At 44.1% G+C, this 18723-nt stretch overlaps 1 protein-coding gene across 3 annotated transcripts in view; it reads left to right on the top strand.

Moving 5' to 3' along the window:
- Positions 1–18264, top strand: part of gpat3 (glycerol-3-phosphate acyltransferase 3) — a 72064-nt gene extending 53800 nt beyond the window's left edge. For all 3 annotated transcript variants that reach the window (XM_070872379.1, XM_070872373.1, XM_070872371.1), the window contains exons 9-13: positions 899–954; positions 3315–3400; positions 4771–4899; positions 12235–12314; positions 17306–18264. In XM_070872379.1, the coding sequence (XP_070728480.1) occupies positions 899–954; positions 3315–3400; positions 4771–4899; positions 12235–12314; positions 17306–17402 (448 nt within the window). In that variant the 3' untranslated portion in view covers positions 17403–18264. The remainder of the gene's footprint in view (positions 1–898; positions 955–3314; positions 3401–4770; positions 4900–12234; positions 12315–17305) is intronic.
- The last annotated feature ends 459 nt before the right edge of the window (positions 18265–18723 follow it).

Here is an 18723-nt window from a genome sequence, read left to right as displayed (position 1 = left end):
GGTCCTGCTGCAACTGTACAGGGTATTGGTAAGGCTTCACCTGGAGTACTGCGTGCAGTTTTGGTCACCTTACTTAAGGAAGGATATACTAGCTTTGGAAGGGGTATAGAGACGATTCACTAGGCTGATTCCGGAGATGAGGGGGTTACCTTATAATGATAGATTGAGTAGACTTGGTTTTTACTCGTTGGAGTTCAGAAGGATGAGGGGTGATCTTATAGAAACATTTAAAATAATGAATTGGATAGACAGGATAGAGGCAGAGAGAGGTTGTTTCCACTGGTCGGGGAGACTAGAACTAGGAGGCACAGCCTTAAATTATGTGGGAGCCAATTTAATACTGAGTTGAGAAGGAATTTCTTCTCCCAGAGAGTTGTGAATCTGTGGAATTCTCTGTCCAAGGAAGCAGTTGAGGCTAGCTCATTGAATATATTCATATCACAGGCAGAGCAGGCTCGAGGGTCTAGATGGCCTACTCCTGTTCCTAATTCTTATGTTCTTATGTTCTTATTAATGTTGGGGAAGTCCAGAACCAGGGGTCACAGTCTAAGGATAAGGGGTAAGCTATTTAGGACCGAGATGAGGAGAAACCTCTTCACCCAGAGAGTGGTGAACCTGTGGAATTCTCTACCACAGAAAGTTGTTGAGGCCAATTCACTAAATATATTCAAAAAGGAGTTAGATGTAGTCCTTACTACTAGGTGGATCAAGGGGTATGGCGAGAAAGCAGGAATGGGGTACTGAAGTTGCATGTTCAGCCATGAACTCATTGAATGGCGGTGCAGGCTCGAAGGGCCGAATGGCCTACTCCACCTATTTTCTATGTTTCTATGTTTCAAAGGACCAATGAAGATTGTGTTATCCCTTGTATGATGAATCTTCTCTTCTTTCTTCACAGACTGAGTGATCATGTTGCAGATAAGACAAAATTACCAATTTTAATTTTTCCTGAAGGTAAGGACAATTTTAGTGTTTGTTTCATTCTTCATAGATATTCAAAAGCCAAAAAAAGCTTTGTTAAAAAGTGCAAGAATAAATTACTGTGAACTAACAAGTTGTGTGATATTAAAAACCATGTTAGCCCAACATCTGTGGTTGGGAAAATGTTGGAGTCCATTATTAAAGAAGCAATAGCAGGACATTTGAAGAAGCAAAATTCGGTCAGGCAGAGTCAGCATGGATTTATGAAGTGGAAGTCATGTTTGACAAATTTGCTGGAATTCTTTGAGGATGTAACAAAAGGGTGGATAAAGGGGAACCAGTGGATATGGTGTATTTGGACTTCCAGAAGGCATTTGACAAGGTGCCACATAAAAGGTTACTGCACAAGATAAAAGTTCATAGGGTTGGGGGTAATATATTAGCATGGATAGAGGATTGGCTAACTAACAGAAAACAGAGAGTCGGGATAAATAGTTTATTCTCTAGTTGTCAACCAGAAACTAGTGGGGTGCCGCAGGGATCAGTGCTGGGACTCCAACTATTTACAATCTATATTAACGACTTGGAAGAAGGGACTGAGTGTAACGTTGCCAAGTTTGCTGATGATACAAAGATGGGAGGAAAAGCAATGTGTAAGGAGGACACAAAAAATCTGCAAAAGGACATAGACAGGCTAAGTAAATGGGTAAAAATTTGGCAGATGGAGTATAATGTTGGAAAGTGTGAGCTCATGCACTTTGGCAGAAAAATAATCAAAGAATAAGTTATTATTTAAATGGAAAAAGATTGCAAAGTGCTGCAGTACAGCGGGACCTGGGGGTACTTGTGCATGAAACACAAAAGAATAGTGTGCAGGTACAGCAAGTGATCAGGAAGGCTAATGGTATCTTGACCTTTATTGCAAAGGGGATGGAGTATAAAAGCAGGGAAGTCTTGCTACAGTTGGACAGGGTATTGGTGAGGCCACACCTGGAATACTGCGTGCAGTTTTGGTTTCCATATTTACAAAAGGATATACTTGCTTTGGAGGCAGTTCAGAGAAGGTTCACTAGGTTGATTCCGGGGTTGACTTATGAGGAAAAGTTGAGTAGGTTGGGCCTCTACTCATTGGAATTCAGAAGAATGAGAGGTGATCTTATCGAAACATATAAGATTATGAGGGGGTATGACAGGGTGGATGCAGAGAGGATGTTTCCACTGATGGGGGAGACTAGAACTAGAGGGCATAATCTTAGAATAAGGGGCTGCCCATTTAAAACTGAGATGAGGAGAAATTTCTTCTGAGGGTTATGGATCTGTGGAATTCGCTGCCTCAGAGAGCTGTGGAAGTTGGGACATTGAATAAATTTAAGACAGAAATAGACAGTTTCTTAAACGATAAGTGAATAAGGGGTTATGGAGAGCGGGCAGGGAAGTGGACCCGAGTCCATGATCGGATCAGCCATGATCGTATTAAATGAAGCAGGCTCGAGAGGCCTGCTCCTATCCTGCTCCTATCTCATGTTCTTATGCTTAGGTGTTCCATAATGTGGTAGAAGAATTGCATAAGCGCTAAATCTAGACCTTCCTCCCTCCTCCATGTATACTTAATGATATTTTGGTGGCGTATTCTTCAGATTAGCAGTATGGGTACCTTTCAGTGATCTGGATACTTTCCAAGACTAAATAGTTTTTTTATGAGCCTTGATGGAAGTGTGGGACTGGAAAGGATGTCCACCATTGCTGGACTCCACGCAGCCAACAGTTGATGCCAACTGAGTGACTCTGTGTTGAGCCTGAGGTCTGAAGATAGTTCCTGGGATGCAAGATAATACATTTACAAATAAAGATTCCTAAATAGATAAATCAATGAAGTAGTTTTACATTAAAGTATTTCTGTTCAATTTTCTTTTCCTTTCATCAGTATACTTCATATTGCAGCAAATGGGGATGACGTCATACCTAGAAAGATGTTGGATGTTGAGTGGGGCTAGATATTGTGTTGAATATTGAGCGAGGCCAGTTGTTGAGCCGGACTGATTGTTACTGTAACGTATGCACCTATGTTGCATTGTGAGTGGCTTAGCCAGTCATGTGATGTTCACAAGACTCAATAAAACCCCAGTCAGTTAAGTCTAGGTCATCCATAATGAGGCATGCAGTTGTGAGCCTAGTGGATGAACTGGCAATGTGTAGTGTGACTGTTAAACCTTTGTTAATAAACCAACTAGTTCTTAATAACAATGTGTTGCTATGAATTCTTAAGCAAAGAACCTGTGAAGCAAATACATTCCCATTCTCTTGGTTGATTAGCAGTGGATTCCACTACATGCTGCTGTTTCCATTTGGTATAAATTTGCAATCTAATTCTTGATTATGCAACTTGCTTCCAGGTACCTGCATAAACAATACGTCTGTCATGATGTTTAAGAAAGGAAGTTTTGAAATAGGAGGGATTATATATCCAGTTGCAATCAAGGTAAATTGGTGGAGATTTTCTGAGTTTGACTGTTACCTGTTTTGATTTTTAATACGTTTTACCTCTTGAGATATTTAGCAGTCTGTGTGTGTCCCAGGCTCAAACTGATTGAGGAGTTCCTGTTGCAAATACCACATCCCTGAAATTCCTTCAGGTGTAAGAATCAATTGAAGGAAATTGCTTCTGCTTGCTTGTATTTATTTAAAAAAATAAGTTCTCCTGTTCATGGAGATGTGCCTCAAGTTGTGTGCGCGTGTAGTCATTCTGTGCCTCAGCCACGAGGGAATGCCCATGATATATCAGTGCACCAGAATAATGTGTTAGTCTAAAGCTTTGCTCAGCGAGATGTGTAGAGTACATCTATTCTATTTTGAGAGTATATGAAGTTATCCACAATGGTTTTCTCCTGAAAGCAGTTAGCGTCTTGTTCCAAGTTGTGTTTAGTTTGATTATTATTTTCAGTTTACCAAACAATCCAAAGTTGTCTGCAGGCCTTTATGCTTCTGTCAGATGTGCCAAACAATGATGATGTGTCGGCGTGTCTTATTCTTTTATTAATATTTGCAAGTTATATCAAATCTCTATTCTGCTCTTTGTTCCCAATCTTGCCAGCGGTTTAAATGACAAATGGATGACTTATTCCAGGTCCTGTCAATGACTTTAGGAGATGTGAAGTAGCAGTTCAGGTGATCATAGAATCTTACAGCACAGAATGAGGCTATTTGGCCCATCATGTCTGTGCCAGTTCTTTGAAAGAGCTTTCCAATTAGTCCCACTCCCCCTGCTCTTTCCCCATAGCCTTACAGTTTTCTCTCTCTCAAATCTCTATCCAATTCCCTTTTGAAAGTTACTATTGAATCTGCTTCCGCTGCCATTTCAGGCCGTGTGTTCCAGATCATCATAACTCGCTGTGTAAAGAAAATTCTCATCTCACCTCTAGCTCATTACCTTAACTCCGTGTCCTTTAGTTACCGGCCCTCCTACCAGTGGAAACAGTTATTCCTTATTTACTCTATCAAAACCCCTCATGAGGAAGTAAGGCTGCCTCCAATTTTTGGTTATCATTGGTGATAGAATTAATGTTCTGTTTCCAAGACAATTGCAAGGACTTTATTTCTTTCCTTGTTCTCTACACCTTCAACCCCCCTCCTCCAAAGCTTAACTGTAAGATTTCAGTACGTTTTGGACGAAGAGAAAACAGACCCGTCTCCCTGACAGCAACATGGGAATAAGCAGAAGTTCCCCACATTTACCTGTAAGATTTAGGAGCCTTGAAAACCAAACTTTTTCACTGGCTGCTGTTGCCATCTTAGACCATTAACCGTGGTAATGGGACTTTTATTGAGCCGATGTAATTGTTTTTGCCGCAGTATGATCCTCAGTTCGGCGATGCTTTTTGGAACAGCAGCAAATACGGAATGGTGACCTACCTACTCCAAATGATGAGCAGCTGGGCCATAGTCTGCAACGTGTGGTATTTGCCTCCAATGACCAGACAGGTACTTGACTGGTTTGCAACTAATCGACCTCCTGTGGCATTGCATGTGGACTGTCAAGGGCTCATGTAGCCTTCAGGTGAAGCGGGGTTCGAGGGTGGGCGATAATTGGACCTGGGAACACAGGTGTTATTCACTCCTATTTTAAAGTCATATATTCTGTCCTTATTTTTAGCTAATATATTATCATTTATAGTTAAATAGCAAATTTTATGGTAACTTGGGAAGCAGAGAAGTAGAGCTAGTTGGAGCGTGAAGGTTTCACTTCAGTGCAGGCTGGGAGGTATAAAACTGAGGGGCTATAGCGCCATCCTTGGTGGGAGGGTGTAACTACAGTGTGACAAGTTTACAGAGGCAGTTTCCATTATAAATGTGAATGTAGAAATTTTTTTTAGAAATATAAAAATAAGCAAAGAATGTATGACTTTCAAACATATTTTTGAATATATTGTAGATATCTGCATGACAAGAACCTAAATTTGCAGTGGTGTTTTATAAACTTTTCACTATTAAAGGCACAAACAATATGGATCTGTTTTTGGTTGGGTGGGAAGGAGTTGATTCTGTAGTAACCTCTTCTGATAAATTGAGCATTCAAATATAGGAACGGCACTGTACAGCTTTCACTCAAGGATATTTCTGAGGCGTTCAAACATTAGCTTCTGTACGAAAATTGTAAATCGTGTTTGTAGTGCTCTTAGCATAATTTTTAGGTTCCCAATGTCACTGCACCCACGTACAGTAGCCCCGTGGTTTCTGGTACTGGTCTAGCAACCCACGAGTTCAAATCTCACCATGGCAAGTTGTGAAAGTGAATTTGAACACTCTGGTCATTTGTGGCCTGGCACCAGAAATGTGACTTTGCAAGCTGCTGGATTACCATTAAAAACCCCAACTGGTTCTTTAATGTCCTTCTGGGAAGGACACCTGGTCTGACCTACATGTGATAGCAGTTCCACATTATAAAGACTCTTAATGCCCTCTGGTGCATCCTTGCAGCACAGTAAGGATGCTGTTGCAAGCAACAGTGAGCCTTTTTCCTTCTAGATAGTTTTAACAAAATGGTTCTTGTATGTCACATCAATCAATCCTTTGTTTCAATGATGCTTCCTGTAGTGTTAATATTTGCCTTGACCCTTGATTCCTTTTCTCTGCTTTCCATTTGTCCCTCCCTGGATGTCTTACTCCATGCAGTAAGGGCATGTGAGGAGTGGATCTTGGGCTCTCTGTACCCAGCCAATGGCAACTTCTTTCTTCTTGACTGATGTGAGCAGTTCACTGTACAAAGGCATAACTGACCATCTTTCCCAGAAATGGAATCATTCTCTTCTCCGATTCAACTGCACGAGACTTGTTCTGCACACAAGCCCCTCCTAGTGGCCACTTGCAACACCTGCCCCACCAGCAGCATATGTGAAAGACAGTACAGTGGGTGACAATTGGTTTTGAATCCTGGAACCTGAAGGTGGGAGGTTATGGGGAGGGGGTGGTGAGTAAATGACTGAAAAGTACATTTTCCATGAGCAGAACTATGTAAAAAGTCCGATCTTTTTCTAAACTTTTCCTTTTAAGGTGAATTTTTCTGCTCATCAAGGTGCAAGGTGTCAGTGCTGGAAAATGGCAGACACGAAAGTCAGCCTCCAGCACTCCCAGGGCAGGGACAGCACGGGTTAGATACAGAGTAAAGCTCCCTCTGCACTGTCCCATCAAACACTCCCAGGGCAGGTACAGCACAGGTTAGATACAGAGTAAAGCTCCCTCTGCACTGTCCCATCAAACACTCCCAGGGCAGGGACAGCACAGGTTAGATACAGAGTAAAGCTCCCTCTGCACTGTCCCATCAAACACTCCCAGGGCAGGTACAGCACGGGTTAGATACAGAGTAAAGCTCCCTCTGCACTGTCCCATCAAACACTCCCAGGGCAGGTACAGCACGGGTTAGATACAGAGTAAAGCTCCCTCTACACTGTCCCATCAAACACTCCCAGGGCAGGTACAGCACGGGTTAGATACAGAGTAAAGCTCCCTCTACACTGTCTCATCAAACACTCCCAGGGCAGGTACAGCATGGATTAGATACAGAGTAAAGCTCCCTCTGCAATGTCCCATCAAACACTCCCAGGGCAGGGACAGCACGGGTTAGATACAGAGTAAAGCTCCCTCTGCACTGTCCCATCAAACACTCCCAGGGCAGGTACAGCATGGATTAGATACAGAGTAAAGCTCCCTCTGCACTGTCCCATCAAACACTCCCAGGGCAGGTACAGCACGGGTTAGATACAGAGTAAAGCTCCCTCTGCACTGCCCCATCAAACACTCCCAGGGCAGGTACAGCATGGATTAGATACAGAGTAAAGCTCCCTCTGCACTGTCCCATCAAACACTCCCAGGGCAGGGACAGCACAGGTTAGATACAGAGTAAAGCTCCCTCTGCACTGTCCCATCAAACACTCCCAGGGCAGGTACAGCACGGGTTAGATACAGAGTAAAGCTCCCTCTGCACTGTCCCATCAAACACTCCCAGGGCAGGTACAGCACGGGTTAGATACAGAGTAAAGCTTCCTCTACACTGTCCCATCAAACACTCCCAGGGCAGGTACAGCACGGGTTAGATACAGAGTAAAGCTCCCTCTACACTGTCTCATCAAACACTCCCAGGGCAGGTACAGCATGGATTAGATACAGAGTAAAGCTCCCTCTGCAATGTCCCATCAAACACTCCCAGGGCAGGGACAGCACGGGTTAGATACAGAGTAAAGCTCCCTCTGCACTGTCCCATCAAACACTCCCAGGGCAGGTACAGCATGGATTAGATACAGAGTAAAGCTCCCTCTGCACTGTCCCATCAAACACTCCCAGGGCAGGTACAGCACGGGTTAGATACAGAGTAAAGCTCCCTCTGCACTGCCCCATCAAACACTCCCAGGGCAGGTACAGCATGGATTAGATACAGAGTAAAGCTCCCTCTGCACTGTCCCATCAAACACTCCCAGGGCAGGTACAGCATGGGTTAGATACAGAGATAAGCTCCCTCTACACTGTCCCATCAAACACTCCCAGGGCAGGTCCATCACGGGTTAGATACAGAGATAAGCTCCCTCTACACTGTCCCATCAAATACTCCCAGGGCAGGTACAGCATGGGTTAGCTACAGAGTAAAGCTCCCTCTACACTGTCCCATCAAACACTCCCAGGGCAGGTACAGCATGGGTTAGATACAGAGTAAAGCTCCCTCTACACTGTCCCATCAAACATACCCAGGGCAGATACAGTATAAGTTAGACACAGAGTAAAGTTCTCACTAATTCACCCCAATAATAAACCTCATCTTCAACATTCGAACAGCCCAATCTGCCCATGTGTGACATTTTTCATCTACCCCATCAGCCATCCTGTAACCTCTAATTCACCAAATCGTTTTAAATTGCAACGGTTGGAGTTTAGTTGAGAAGGCTGTAGAATCTTTTCTTAACTCCCAAGTCTGTTTAGTAGCAAACTGTTAGTGCAATAATATGGGCGATGTTGCCGTTTCATTGTATTCACATTCCACTAAGCCTGTCCCAGCTAAATAAACAGGAACTTGTACTGTGAGGGTATGGGGCACAGTGCCAGCTGCTGGTGTTCCTCGTTTTTGTCAGCAGATCAGCAGGTTTATTTTTGACTTCAGCTATACCAAACCTTTCACTGAATTATTAAAAAAAAAATTAAGAACCCAAGATGAAAGCCTGCAGACTACACCAAGGTCGGAAAGAGCAGAAGAGAATTGGTAATGAGAGAAGTATTTGGTGACACCAAACCTGGGTATTAAAAGACTATAAAATTGTTGAAGGATTTAAAGAATTGGACGGCTTTGAAGAGCTGGGAGGAAATGAGTCAGAGACAGGTGCTACTTATCTGGTGACAGGCTATGCCTTGTGTCCGAGACGTGTGTGCAGCATCTCCCCAGATACAGAAACCATGGGCTATTCAAAGGTGGACCTGGGCTCCAACCAGAACTAAGAATTGCTGAGCACACGAGGAATTTTCCTGAGCAAAAGAGGAAACGGAACTTTTTGGAGGCAGTTTGAGCAATATAGGAAATACGTAAATCCTGTTTGAGCTCCGAGGAGATGTTGAGATCAAAAAATGTTGAAAGATAAAAGGACTGTCACGGTTCAGGATTCTGTTCCTTTTTTTTTTTAAGAAGATTTGGACTTAAGCGGGTTTAATCTATTTTAAGCAGAGGCTTGCCTGAGAGTGGTTTGTCCAGAGGCTGGGTTGGCTGTCTACAGACAGCCGAGAGGGAATTTAAATTAAAAGAAAGACTTACATTTTTATAGCACCTCAATGTCCCAAAGCACTTTACAGCCAATGATGTACTTTTGAAGTGCAGTCAGTGTTGTGATGTAGGAAACATGGTACACAGCAAGATCCCACAGACAACAATGTGATAATGATAAGGCAATCTGTTTTTTTTAGTGATGTTGGTTGAAGGACAAAGATTGGCCAGGACACCGGGGAGAACGCCCCAGCTCTTCCAATAGTGTCATGGGACCTTTTACATCCACCTGAGAGAGCAGACGGGGCCTTGGTTTGAAGTCTCATCCGAAAGACGGCACCTCTGACAGTGCAGCACTCCCTCAGTACTGCACTGGAGTGTCCGCCTGGATTTTTGTGCTCAAGTCTCTGGAGTGGGGCTTGAACCTGCAGTATTTTGACTCCCATTCACTGAGCCACAGCTGCCACCGATTCGATGGGCAGTTGTTTTGCACAGATCTTAAACAGCGGCCCATTCTCTAGCAATGCATGGCCATTCAGGAAGACATAGAGCAGGTTAAGGTCGATAAGATAACTAATTCTGAGCCTCTGATAATGGTGCAGCATCGGGACGTTACCCGGGATGTGCCGCGCTGCAGCACTTTGAGCGATTCTCCCAGCCGCCCGACTCTCAACCCGCTCACACCACCTTTTTTGCCAGCGGTCCTTCTGGCGGGCAGGAGCACGACCTTAGAGGATGGTGCACGAGGAAAATCCCTGTTTTTGAGTCTCCGGCTGGGAAGTTGCGTCGGCGGTACTTCACCGAGGAATCTCGCGCCGGGCGGGACCTGGGCGGCAGATGGGCAGTACGTGAGGAATCTGTGGAAAAAAATGTTTTTTTTCAGGCGCAACCTCGGCAACTGTGGGCGGAACTCTGACCAAGTTCGGGCCCATGGAATGGTTACAACACAGGAGGCCATTCGGCCCGTCGAGCAGAGAGCACTTCAGCTAGTCCCACTCCCCCGCCCTTTCCCTGTAGCCATGCAAATTTATTTCCTTGGCCAGTTCCCTTTTGAAAGCCATGATTGAGTCTGCCTCCACCACCCTTTCAGGCCGTTCATTCCCGATCCTCACCACTCGCTGCCTCAATAAGTTTCTCCTCGTGTCGCTTTTGGTTCTTCTGCCAATCACCTCAAATCTGTGTCCACTGGTTCTCGACCCTTCCACCAATGGGGACAGTTTCTCTCTCTATCGACTCTGTCCAGACCCCTCACGATTTTGAACACCTCTATCAAATCTCCTCTCAACCTTCTCTGCTCGAAGGAGAACAACGCCAGCTTCTCCAGTCTATCCACGTAACTGAAGTCCCTCATCCCTGGAACCATTCTTTTCTGCACCTTCTCTAAGGCCTTCACATCTTTCCTCCAGGTCGGACCAGTATTTAACAAAGGCTCTTCATAATTTCCTTGCTTTTGCCTCTATTTATGAAGCCCAGGATCCCGTATGCTTTTTTTTAACCACTATCTCAACCTGCCCTTGCGACCTCCTTCAACAATTTGTGCACATATACCCCTAGGTCTCTCTGTTCCTGCACCCTCTTTATAATTGTACCCGTTAGTTTATATTGCCTCTCCTCATTCTTCCTACCAAAATGTATCACTTCGCACTTTTCTGCGTTTAAATTTCATTTGCAACCTGTCTATGTCCTCTTGAAGTCTGTCACTATCATCCTCACTGTTCACTATTCTTCCAAGTTTTGTGTCATCTGCAAATTTTGAAATTGTGCCCCTGTACACCCAAGGCCAACTCATTAATATATATCCAGAAATGGAGTGACTCCTGCCAATGAACTGGAAGCTATCAGAAGCTGCGTCAAAGCATTCTGCGCAAAACTGTCAGGTCCTAAATTTTGAAAAAAACGCTTACCACAACAAATGGAGGAGCTGAGAAGTGCTGAAGCACATCACTAATAAAGTTTCATTAATGTTACTGTGGTTGGATTAATTTAACTTTGTTTCATTAATGTTACTCTGGATGGATTAATGTTACTAGGTTGGTTAATGTTACTGGTGATTTTTCCAGTTTAAGAACAGCTGTCTCAAAGGACAAACAACAACTTAAAAAAAAATAAACTCACAGTTCAAATTTTATTTAAAATTAACATTTCTAACAGAATTCTCTGAATCCGCTTCTTTATTCCTCATTTTGGGAAGTCTGTGACAACAAACAAAAAAAACCCACCAGAACTGCGCATGTGCATCTACTTCCGGTTCGTTGGCAGCAGTCGCGTCCATCAAGGAAAGCAGTGGTCCTAATACCTACCCCGGGCGGGGCAACATCACTGTCCACCTTCCTCCAATCCGAAAAACAACCGTTCTCCGCTACTCTCTCTTTGCTGTCATTTAGCCATGCTGCCACTTATCAGCCCAAGCCTGAATGTCGTCCAGATCTTGCTGCATGCGGGCTTGGACTGCTTCATCATCTGAGCAGTTGCGAATGGAGCTGAACACTGTGCAATCATCAGTGAACCTCCCCACTTCTGACCTCATGATGGAGAGAAGGTCACTGATGAAGCAGCTGAAGATGGTTGAGGCAAATAGCAGAGATGCATTTAAGGGGAAGCTAGATAAGCACATGAGGGAGAAAGGAATTGAAGGATTTTATTTATGGGGTTAGATGAAGTATTGTGGGAGAAGGCTCGTGTAGAGCATGCACACCAGTGTAGACCAGTTGGGCTGAATAACCTGTTTCTGTGCTGTAAATTCTATGTACTATAGGAGAAGGAGTTTGGGTCTGAATCCTTTACTTTTCATCTGTAAACAATGCTGCAGGAAATCGATGATGTATGTTGGATGCATTTGTTGCGTAGTATAACGTTCCAGTTGTAAAACTGCATTGACTTTGCATGAGCAATGCCACAGGAGGTCTGCAAGCGCTGTGCTGAAATTGCGATTTAGAGAATGAAATGCTGTTGCTGTTTCTTTCTTGGAGCCATTTCAGTCGACTTGTGCTTTGTCATTGAAAGCTAACTTTCAAACAGCTTGCTTCATCCGACGTTGAGCGATTGCGAGTAATGTTTTTCTTTCTCCCTTCACTCTGCAGGAAGGGGAACATGCTGTGCAGTTTGCCAATCGAGTCAAAGCAGCTGTAGCTCAGCAGGGAGGCCTGGTGGATCTCGACTGGTAATGAACTCTTGCAAACATTTTATATGGATAATAACAGGGAGTGATTTTTGGAGACTTCTCTTTTCAGAAGTAGGGTTTGATTTTATTTTTATCGACCCGAGTGAATAGAAAGGGGATGAGCAGCAAATTCCTTTAATGAATGGCTGGCAGTTGAGTTCTGTGATGTATTTGGTGAGGGGTGCCGGGGAGGAGGAAGGGGAAAGAAGGCCTACATTTTGTTTAATTTTCCTGACCTCTTGCTTCCATGTGCTGCTTTACTTAATGTCCGAGATTACATAAGGACCTAAGAAATAGGAACAGGAACAGGAGTAGGCCATGCAGCCCCTCGAGCCTGCTCCGCCATTTAATAATATCATGGCTGATCTGATCATGGACTCAACTCCACTTTCCTGCCCGCTCCTCATAACCCTTCACTTCCTTTTCATTCAAAAATTTGTTATCTTCACAAATATATTCAATGACCCAGCCTCCACAGCTCTCTGGGGCAGAGAATTCCACAGATTTATGACTCTCTGAAAGAAGAAATACCTCCATCTCTGTTCTAAATGGGCGACCCCTTATTCCTAAACTATGTCCCCTAGTTCTAGATTTCCCCTCGAGTGGAAACATCCTCTCTGTATCCATCTTGTCGAGCCCCTCGGTATCTTATATTTTTCAATAAGATCACCCCTCATTCTTCTAAACTCCAATGGCCCAACCTGCACAACCTTTCTTCATAAGTCAACCCCTTCATCTCAGGAATCAACCTAGTGAACCTTCTCTGAACAGCTTCCAATATAAGTATATCCCTCCTTAAATAAGGATGTCAAAATTGTATGCAGTACTCTAGGTGTGGCTCACCAATACCCTGTACAGCTGTAGCAGGACTTCCCTGCTTTTATACGCCACCCCCCTGCAATAAAGGCCAACATTCAATTTGCCTTCCTGATTACTTGCTGTACCTGCATACTAACTTTTTGTGTTTCATGCACAAGGACTCTCAGGTCCCTCTGTACTGCATTTTGTAATTTTTCTCCATTTAGATAATACTTTGCTTTTTTATTTTTCCTACCAAAGTGGATAACCTCACACTTTCCCACAGTATATTCCATCTGCCAAATGTTTGCCCACTCACTTAATCTGTCTATATCCCTTTGCAGATTTGTTGTGTCCTCCTCACAACTTGCTTTCCCACCCATCTTTGTATCATCAGCAAACTTGGTTACATTACACTCGGTCCCTTCATCCAAGTCATGAATATTAGAGCTTACAATACACACCCGGATTAGATGTTGGGAGTTTTGGTGACATGAAACTTGATAATGAAAGTTTGCAGCTGTCTGGTTAAGAGCCTATCAATTAGTTGATCCACTGGGCTTTTGTTTGGACACCAGGGGGTTTATGTTCGTAGCCTGAGTGTCATAGAGCTCAATTTTCCCCAAAGCTTTTTTTTAAGTGTACTTGAAGAGTTACGCCTGTTTTTTGGGGCCTAAGTAGGCCAAGAAAAAAATTCCATGTTGCCCTTCATTTTGGCGCAGCCCAGCCTGTCCTTTAGTTTTGGGGGTGGAGCCTTGATCTGCGTCAAAAAGATCGGGTTGCCATGGTAACCAGGGACACAATGCGCTCTGAGGCTGGAAAATGGAACAGACAGCCAGCTCGCAACCTGCACAGGCACATTAAAATACCTTGCAGCAACTTCACAAGCACAAATACATTGCAGCAACTTATCTCCATTAAATTATTAAAGTTCCGCCCCCCCCCCCCCCCCCCACCCCGATGCCGGTGCCGATCCCCGCTCCTATCCCAGACCGAAGAGCCTCCCGGTCTGCTCCCCATACCTATTCCAGGCCAAATGGCCTCCCAGTCCGCTCCCCACACCTATCCCAGGCCGAATGGCCTCCCAGTCGCTCTCCACACCTATCCCAGGCTGAATGGCCTCCCAGTCCGCTCCCCCGCACTTATCCCAGGCCGAATGGCCTCCCAGTCGCTCCCCGCACCTATCCCAGGCCGAATGGCCTCCTCCTCCCGGTCCCTGCACCTAACTATACCCTAAAGGCCCCCCCCTCCCTTCCCCCTCTCTTTTACCTCTCCTGCTGCTACTGTCCGGGCATCTGTTGCACTTACCGGTGCCGCTTTCCTTAACTCACCGCAAAGTTTTTCTACAGAGGCCACTTACACTGGCCTAAGAAGAACTGGAGTAACTCTCAGTTTGCCTAACCGGCCAGAATTGGCCCGGGTGGCAGATTACGCCCCCTTTGGCTGAAAAACACGCACCTAAAAAACAATCTTATCTGAGTTACGCTGGTGCAAATTTATGTTTTGTAACTTAGGCCAAAAAAAGCGGCCTGTGCCAAAAAAACGACGCAAATCACTGGGGAAAATTGAGCCCATAGTGTTTGGATCTTTCACCTTATTTGTTTTCAAATCCCTCCATGGCCTCACCGCTCCTCTCTATGGGCTGGAATTTCCTATGGCTTACCGCCTGGTTTCTGGGCAGTATTGGCCATTGTGGACGGTAATCAGGTGAGCGAAAATTTCCTTACCTGAGTTACACCGACGGTTTCGAGGTACTGCTGGGGAGCGAACCGCCGGCGTGCACTGTCCACAGATCGCCCCGGCACGATATTTGGTTGAGCGGTGACCTATAGGTAAGTTTTTTTTTAAACGGCCACAAGGGTCAGCGGTGAGTACCTCTGCAAGAAAAAGGTTAGTAATTGGTTTTTTACTAATTATTTTAAAAATGTGTTGTGGTGATTTAGTTTTAAAGGGAATTAAAAAAAATTTTTTTTTAGTTGATGTTTTAAAAAAATTTAATTTTATTGTTTTTCTGGTGTTGGGCCCAACCTGCAGCCTTGGGGCAAATTTTTATTGATTTTAAATTTTTTTTCGCCCATTTTGTTTCCGAACCACCCAATCGACCCTAAATTGCACTTTTTCGCCCAAAATGGGGCCATGCAAGGCCCATGTTTTTCGCTCGGCAGATTTAAAAAAAAATTTTTTTGAGCAAGTTTTCGCCGGCAATAATCTTCACAGTCTTAGCGGTCTTTTGGGCGGCAATCGGGCGTTGGCGGGCTTATAGGAAACTCAAGCCCATGATCTTTAATCTCCTCCAGCCCTACAACTCTCAGATATCTGCGCTCCTCTAATTCTGGCCTCCTTGAGCATCTCTGATTTTAACTGCTCTACTATTGGTGGCCGTGCCGTCAACTGCCAAAGTCATACGCTCTGGAACTCCCTCCCTAAACCTCTCCACCTCGCTTTCCTCCATTAAGATGCTCCTTAAAATCTAACTCTTTGACCAAGCTTTTGATCATCTGCCCTAATATCTGTGGTCCCTATATGCGCCTGTGAAGCACCTTGGGACGTTTTACCATGTTAAAGGCGCTATATAAATACAAGTTTGTTGTTGTATGTAAATAGCATCAGATGTTGGGAATGAGAAATAAAATCAGGAAATGCTGGAAGAATTCAGCAGGTCAGGCAGCATCTATGGAGATAGAAATAGAGTTAACATTTCAAGTTCATGATCTTTCCTCAGTACACTGAGGAATTATGTCACCTGCCTTGCCCCCACCACAACTTTCTGTCACTGAAACACTCATCCATGCCTGTGTCATCTCCAAACACAATGACACCAACACTTTCCTTACTCCACCCTCCATAAACTTTAACTTGTGCAAATCTCTGCTGGCGTATCCTGTTTTGTACCGAGTCCTGCTCGCCCATTACCCCTTTACTCGCTGATCGACATTAGCTCCCTTTTCCTCAGTGTAATAGAGCTCCAACTAGTGGGATACTGTGGTAATGCAACTACTGATGTAAATACATTAAAAGGGTCATGTGGCAAAATCACATGATAGTTTCTGTATCGGAGCCATCTTGTGTACTGTGTTTCTTAGTGATGACGTAAGAAGATATCACACCCGACGCCTTAAACTTAAAACCTTTGTCCCTGACTTCAAAGCCCTCCATGGCCATGCCCCACCCTATCTCTGAAATCTCCCTAGCTCTTCCTCATCCCATTCACATGCCGTTCTTCTGACTGTGGCCTCTTGTGCTTCACTCACTACCCGCCCCCCCCCCCTCCCCCCCGGCCCATTCATCCCACCACTGGTGGCTAGGCCTTCAGCCACCTTGAGGCCTACACTGTAAAATTCCCTCCCTAAATCTCTCTACCCTTGTCTCCTCCGTTAAAAAAAAATCTCAAAATCCATCACCTCAACCAAGCTGTCCATCACCCCTACTAACCTCATCCTGCCCTGGCTCAGTGTATGCTTTCCTTAAACCCTGTGAAGCACCTCGGGATATCCCTTGCGTTAAGGATGCAAGTTGTTGCAATTATCATCTTTCAGGATGAACTGCCTGTGTTTTATTTTCTCCACAGCAAGTGTCTGAGAGCCATTTCTCCCTTCCCACACTTGATTACTTATGTTTACTTTTGTCAGTTTGCTTTTCCTCCTTTGTTCCATTAACTTTTAAAGAATCCCATTGCGAAGCACGGTTCTATTCCTTGCGTTGCTGAAGCGATGATAGCATAGTCTCTCAAGCTCTGGCACCAAGTTGCTTTGTGTCTCTGCCAGTGCTATCCAGTGCACTTCATTTCTGAGTGCAATACTGGGCATATTGAATTGTTGTCACTCACCCTCCCAAAACAAGGAGCCTCTGCCATGCTCTAGGGTGAGGAGAACTGTAGTGGAGACAGAGAATCTAAAAATAATGTGGAAGATTAAACTGTGCTAAATAACCTAGTTATCACTGTGATGGCACAATTAATAGCTCTCTGGAAATTCTCCCAAACATGGGTAGCACAATCTCCTAATCCTGAAGCTAACAAAAAATTACTGTTTCAAATGCATTTGGATGTCATCACAATTGATCTTTGGATGAGTATCTGGCACAGTATTAATGTGGAGTAAATGTTCTCACTAGAGGTTTCCAGTGAATCCAAGCCTTGTTCTTATAAACTCCTACATCTCGGAAGGTGGGATTGACTATTTCCTTTTGTCTAGGGATGGAGCTCTGAAAAGAGCCAAAGTTAAAGACAACTTGAAGGAACAGCAGCAGAAATACTACAGCAAGATGATCGTTGGGAAGGAAAGCAGTTGAAGAGAAATGAGGATGTTAGTCCGTCAGTCCTTTCCTGATGGCCATTGTTTACGTCTTCCTGTCACTTGGGGTTTTCAATGAATGTCTTCTCTTTATTTTTATAGCCTGAGCAAATTTATACATTGAGTCCCAAATAGAACAAAAGCTTTAAATAACAAAGATCCAAACATGTCTGTGTGTTGTTTTGTGGCAAATCTGTCTGATCCACTGGCAGATGATTAGTGTGTCTGTCCTGGTTTGTCTGTGTTGTTCCTTGAAGCAATTCGCCCATATAATTGTCGGCATCCCATAACTGCGATGTGGTGTCGGGACTCGAGGAGGCTCTTGTGTAACTTTCTGGGACCTCCAAAGACACCCAAAAGCAAAATGGCGCTTTCTCAGTCATCGGTCCAATGAATCATTTCTACCACAGCGACAGGTCAGGGGTGAATAGCTGCTAATATGTTTGCACAGGCCACCTGACCATAGCTAAAACCATTCCTGCTGTCGTGAGTCCGCAAGTTTATATACATTATCATTTCAAAAGTGTGAGGAGCCTAACGAAAAAGGCTTAGCCTGATTTATTTCGGATCAGACTGCCAAAACTGAGGCTACTGCCTCCTGTAGACCTATCTCTCTTTTAATACATTGTGTTTTTCTCCTATGACACCAAGACATAAAAGTCTGTCGCAGCCACAGCTAATGAAGTCCATTTTTAAATTAATGTTTCTCTGACTGAAACAAAAGATATAAACTGTATATTTTTTCCAGTTTGGGACTGCAATCGCAAGTATATACAAGAGCAGCAAATAGAAGGCTTGTATCATTATTCAAGTTTGGAAACAGTTTCTGAATAAAAGTTGTCTGAGGGATGTCCTAAGAATTGTCTTAAATGTGTCTTTAAAATGTAGTCACATTGAATGCTGGGAAAGGAAAGGGCTAATGCTAATTAAACCACACAGGCTACTACAAACAAACAAAACATTTCTTACCAGGGATAGAAAACAAGAAATTAAGATCACAGGCTTTAAGCTGGTTAAGTGAGACATAAAGATGTCCTTCCTTGTCTAGACCTGTTTGAAGTCCCTCTGTGAGCAAAGACCTGAAAAGCTAAGGACTATGGGCTCAATTTTGCCCAAAGCCCTTTTTCGGCATATTACCAGAGTTACGCCCGTTTTTCTAGGCCACAACTGCTCCAAAAATAAATGTGGCAAGTTTCCCTGCTCAATGGGGGAGGGGCCTAATGTTTGTGCCGAAAAAAACAATGCGCAAAAAAAAGGATGTTTTTGACGTAATTCCTATGGCCGCGCATGCAATCAGCCATTTTTAAAGAGATAGTTGT

The sequence above is a fragment of the Pristiophorus japonicus genome, chromosome 2 (assembly GCF_044704955.1).
Source record: "Pristiophorus japonicus isolate sPriJap1 chromosome 2, sPriJap1.hap1, whole genome shotgun sequence".
Lineage (NCBI taxonomy): Eukaryota > Metazoa > Chordata > Chondrichthyes > Pristiophoridae > Pristiophorus > Pristiophorus japonicus.
The sequence above is the reverse complement of the archived record's forward strand: the minus strand, read 5'-3'. Positions and strand labels throughout refer to the sequence as shown.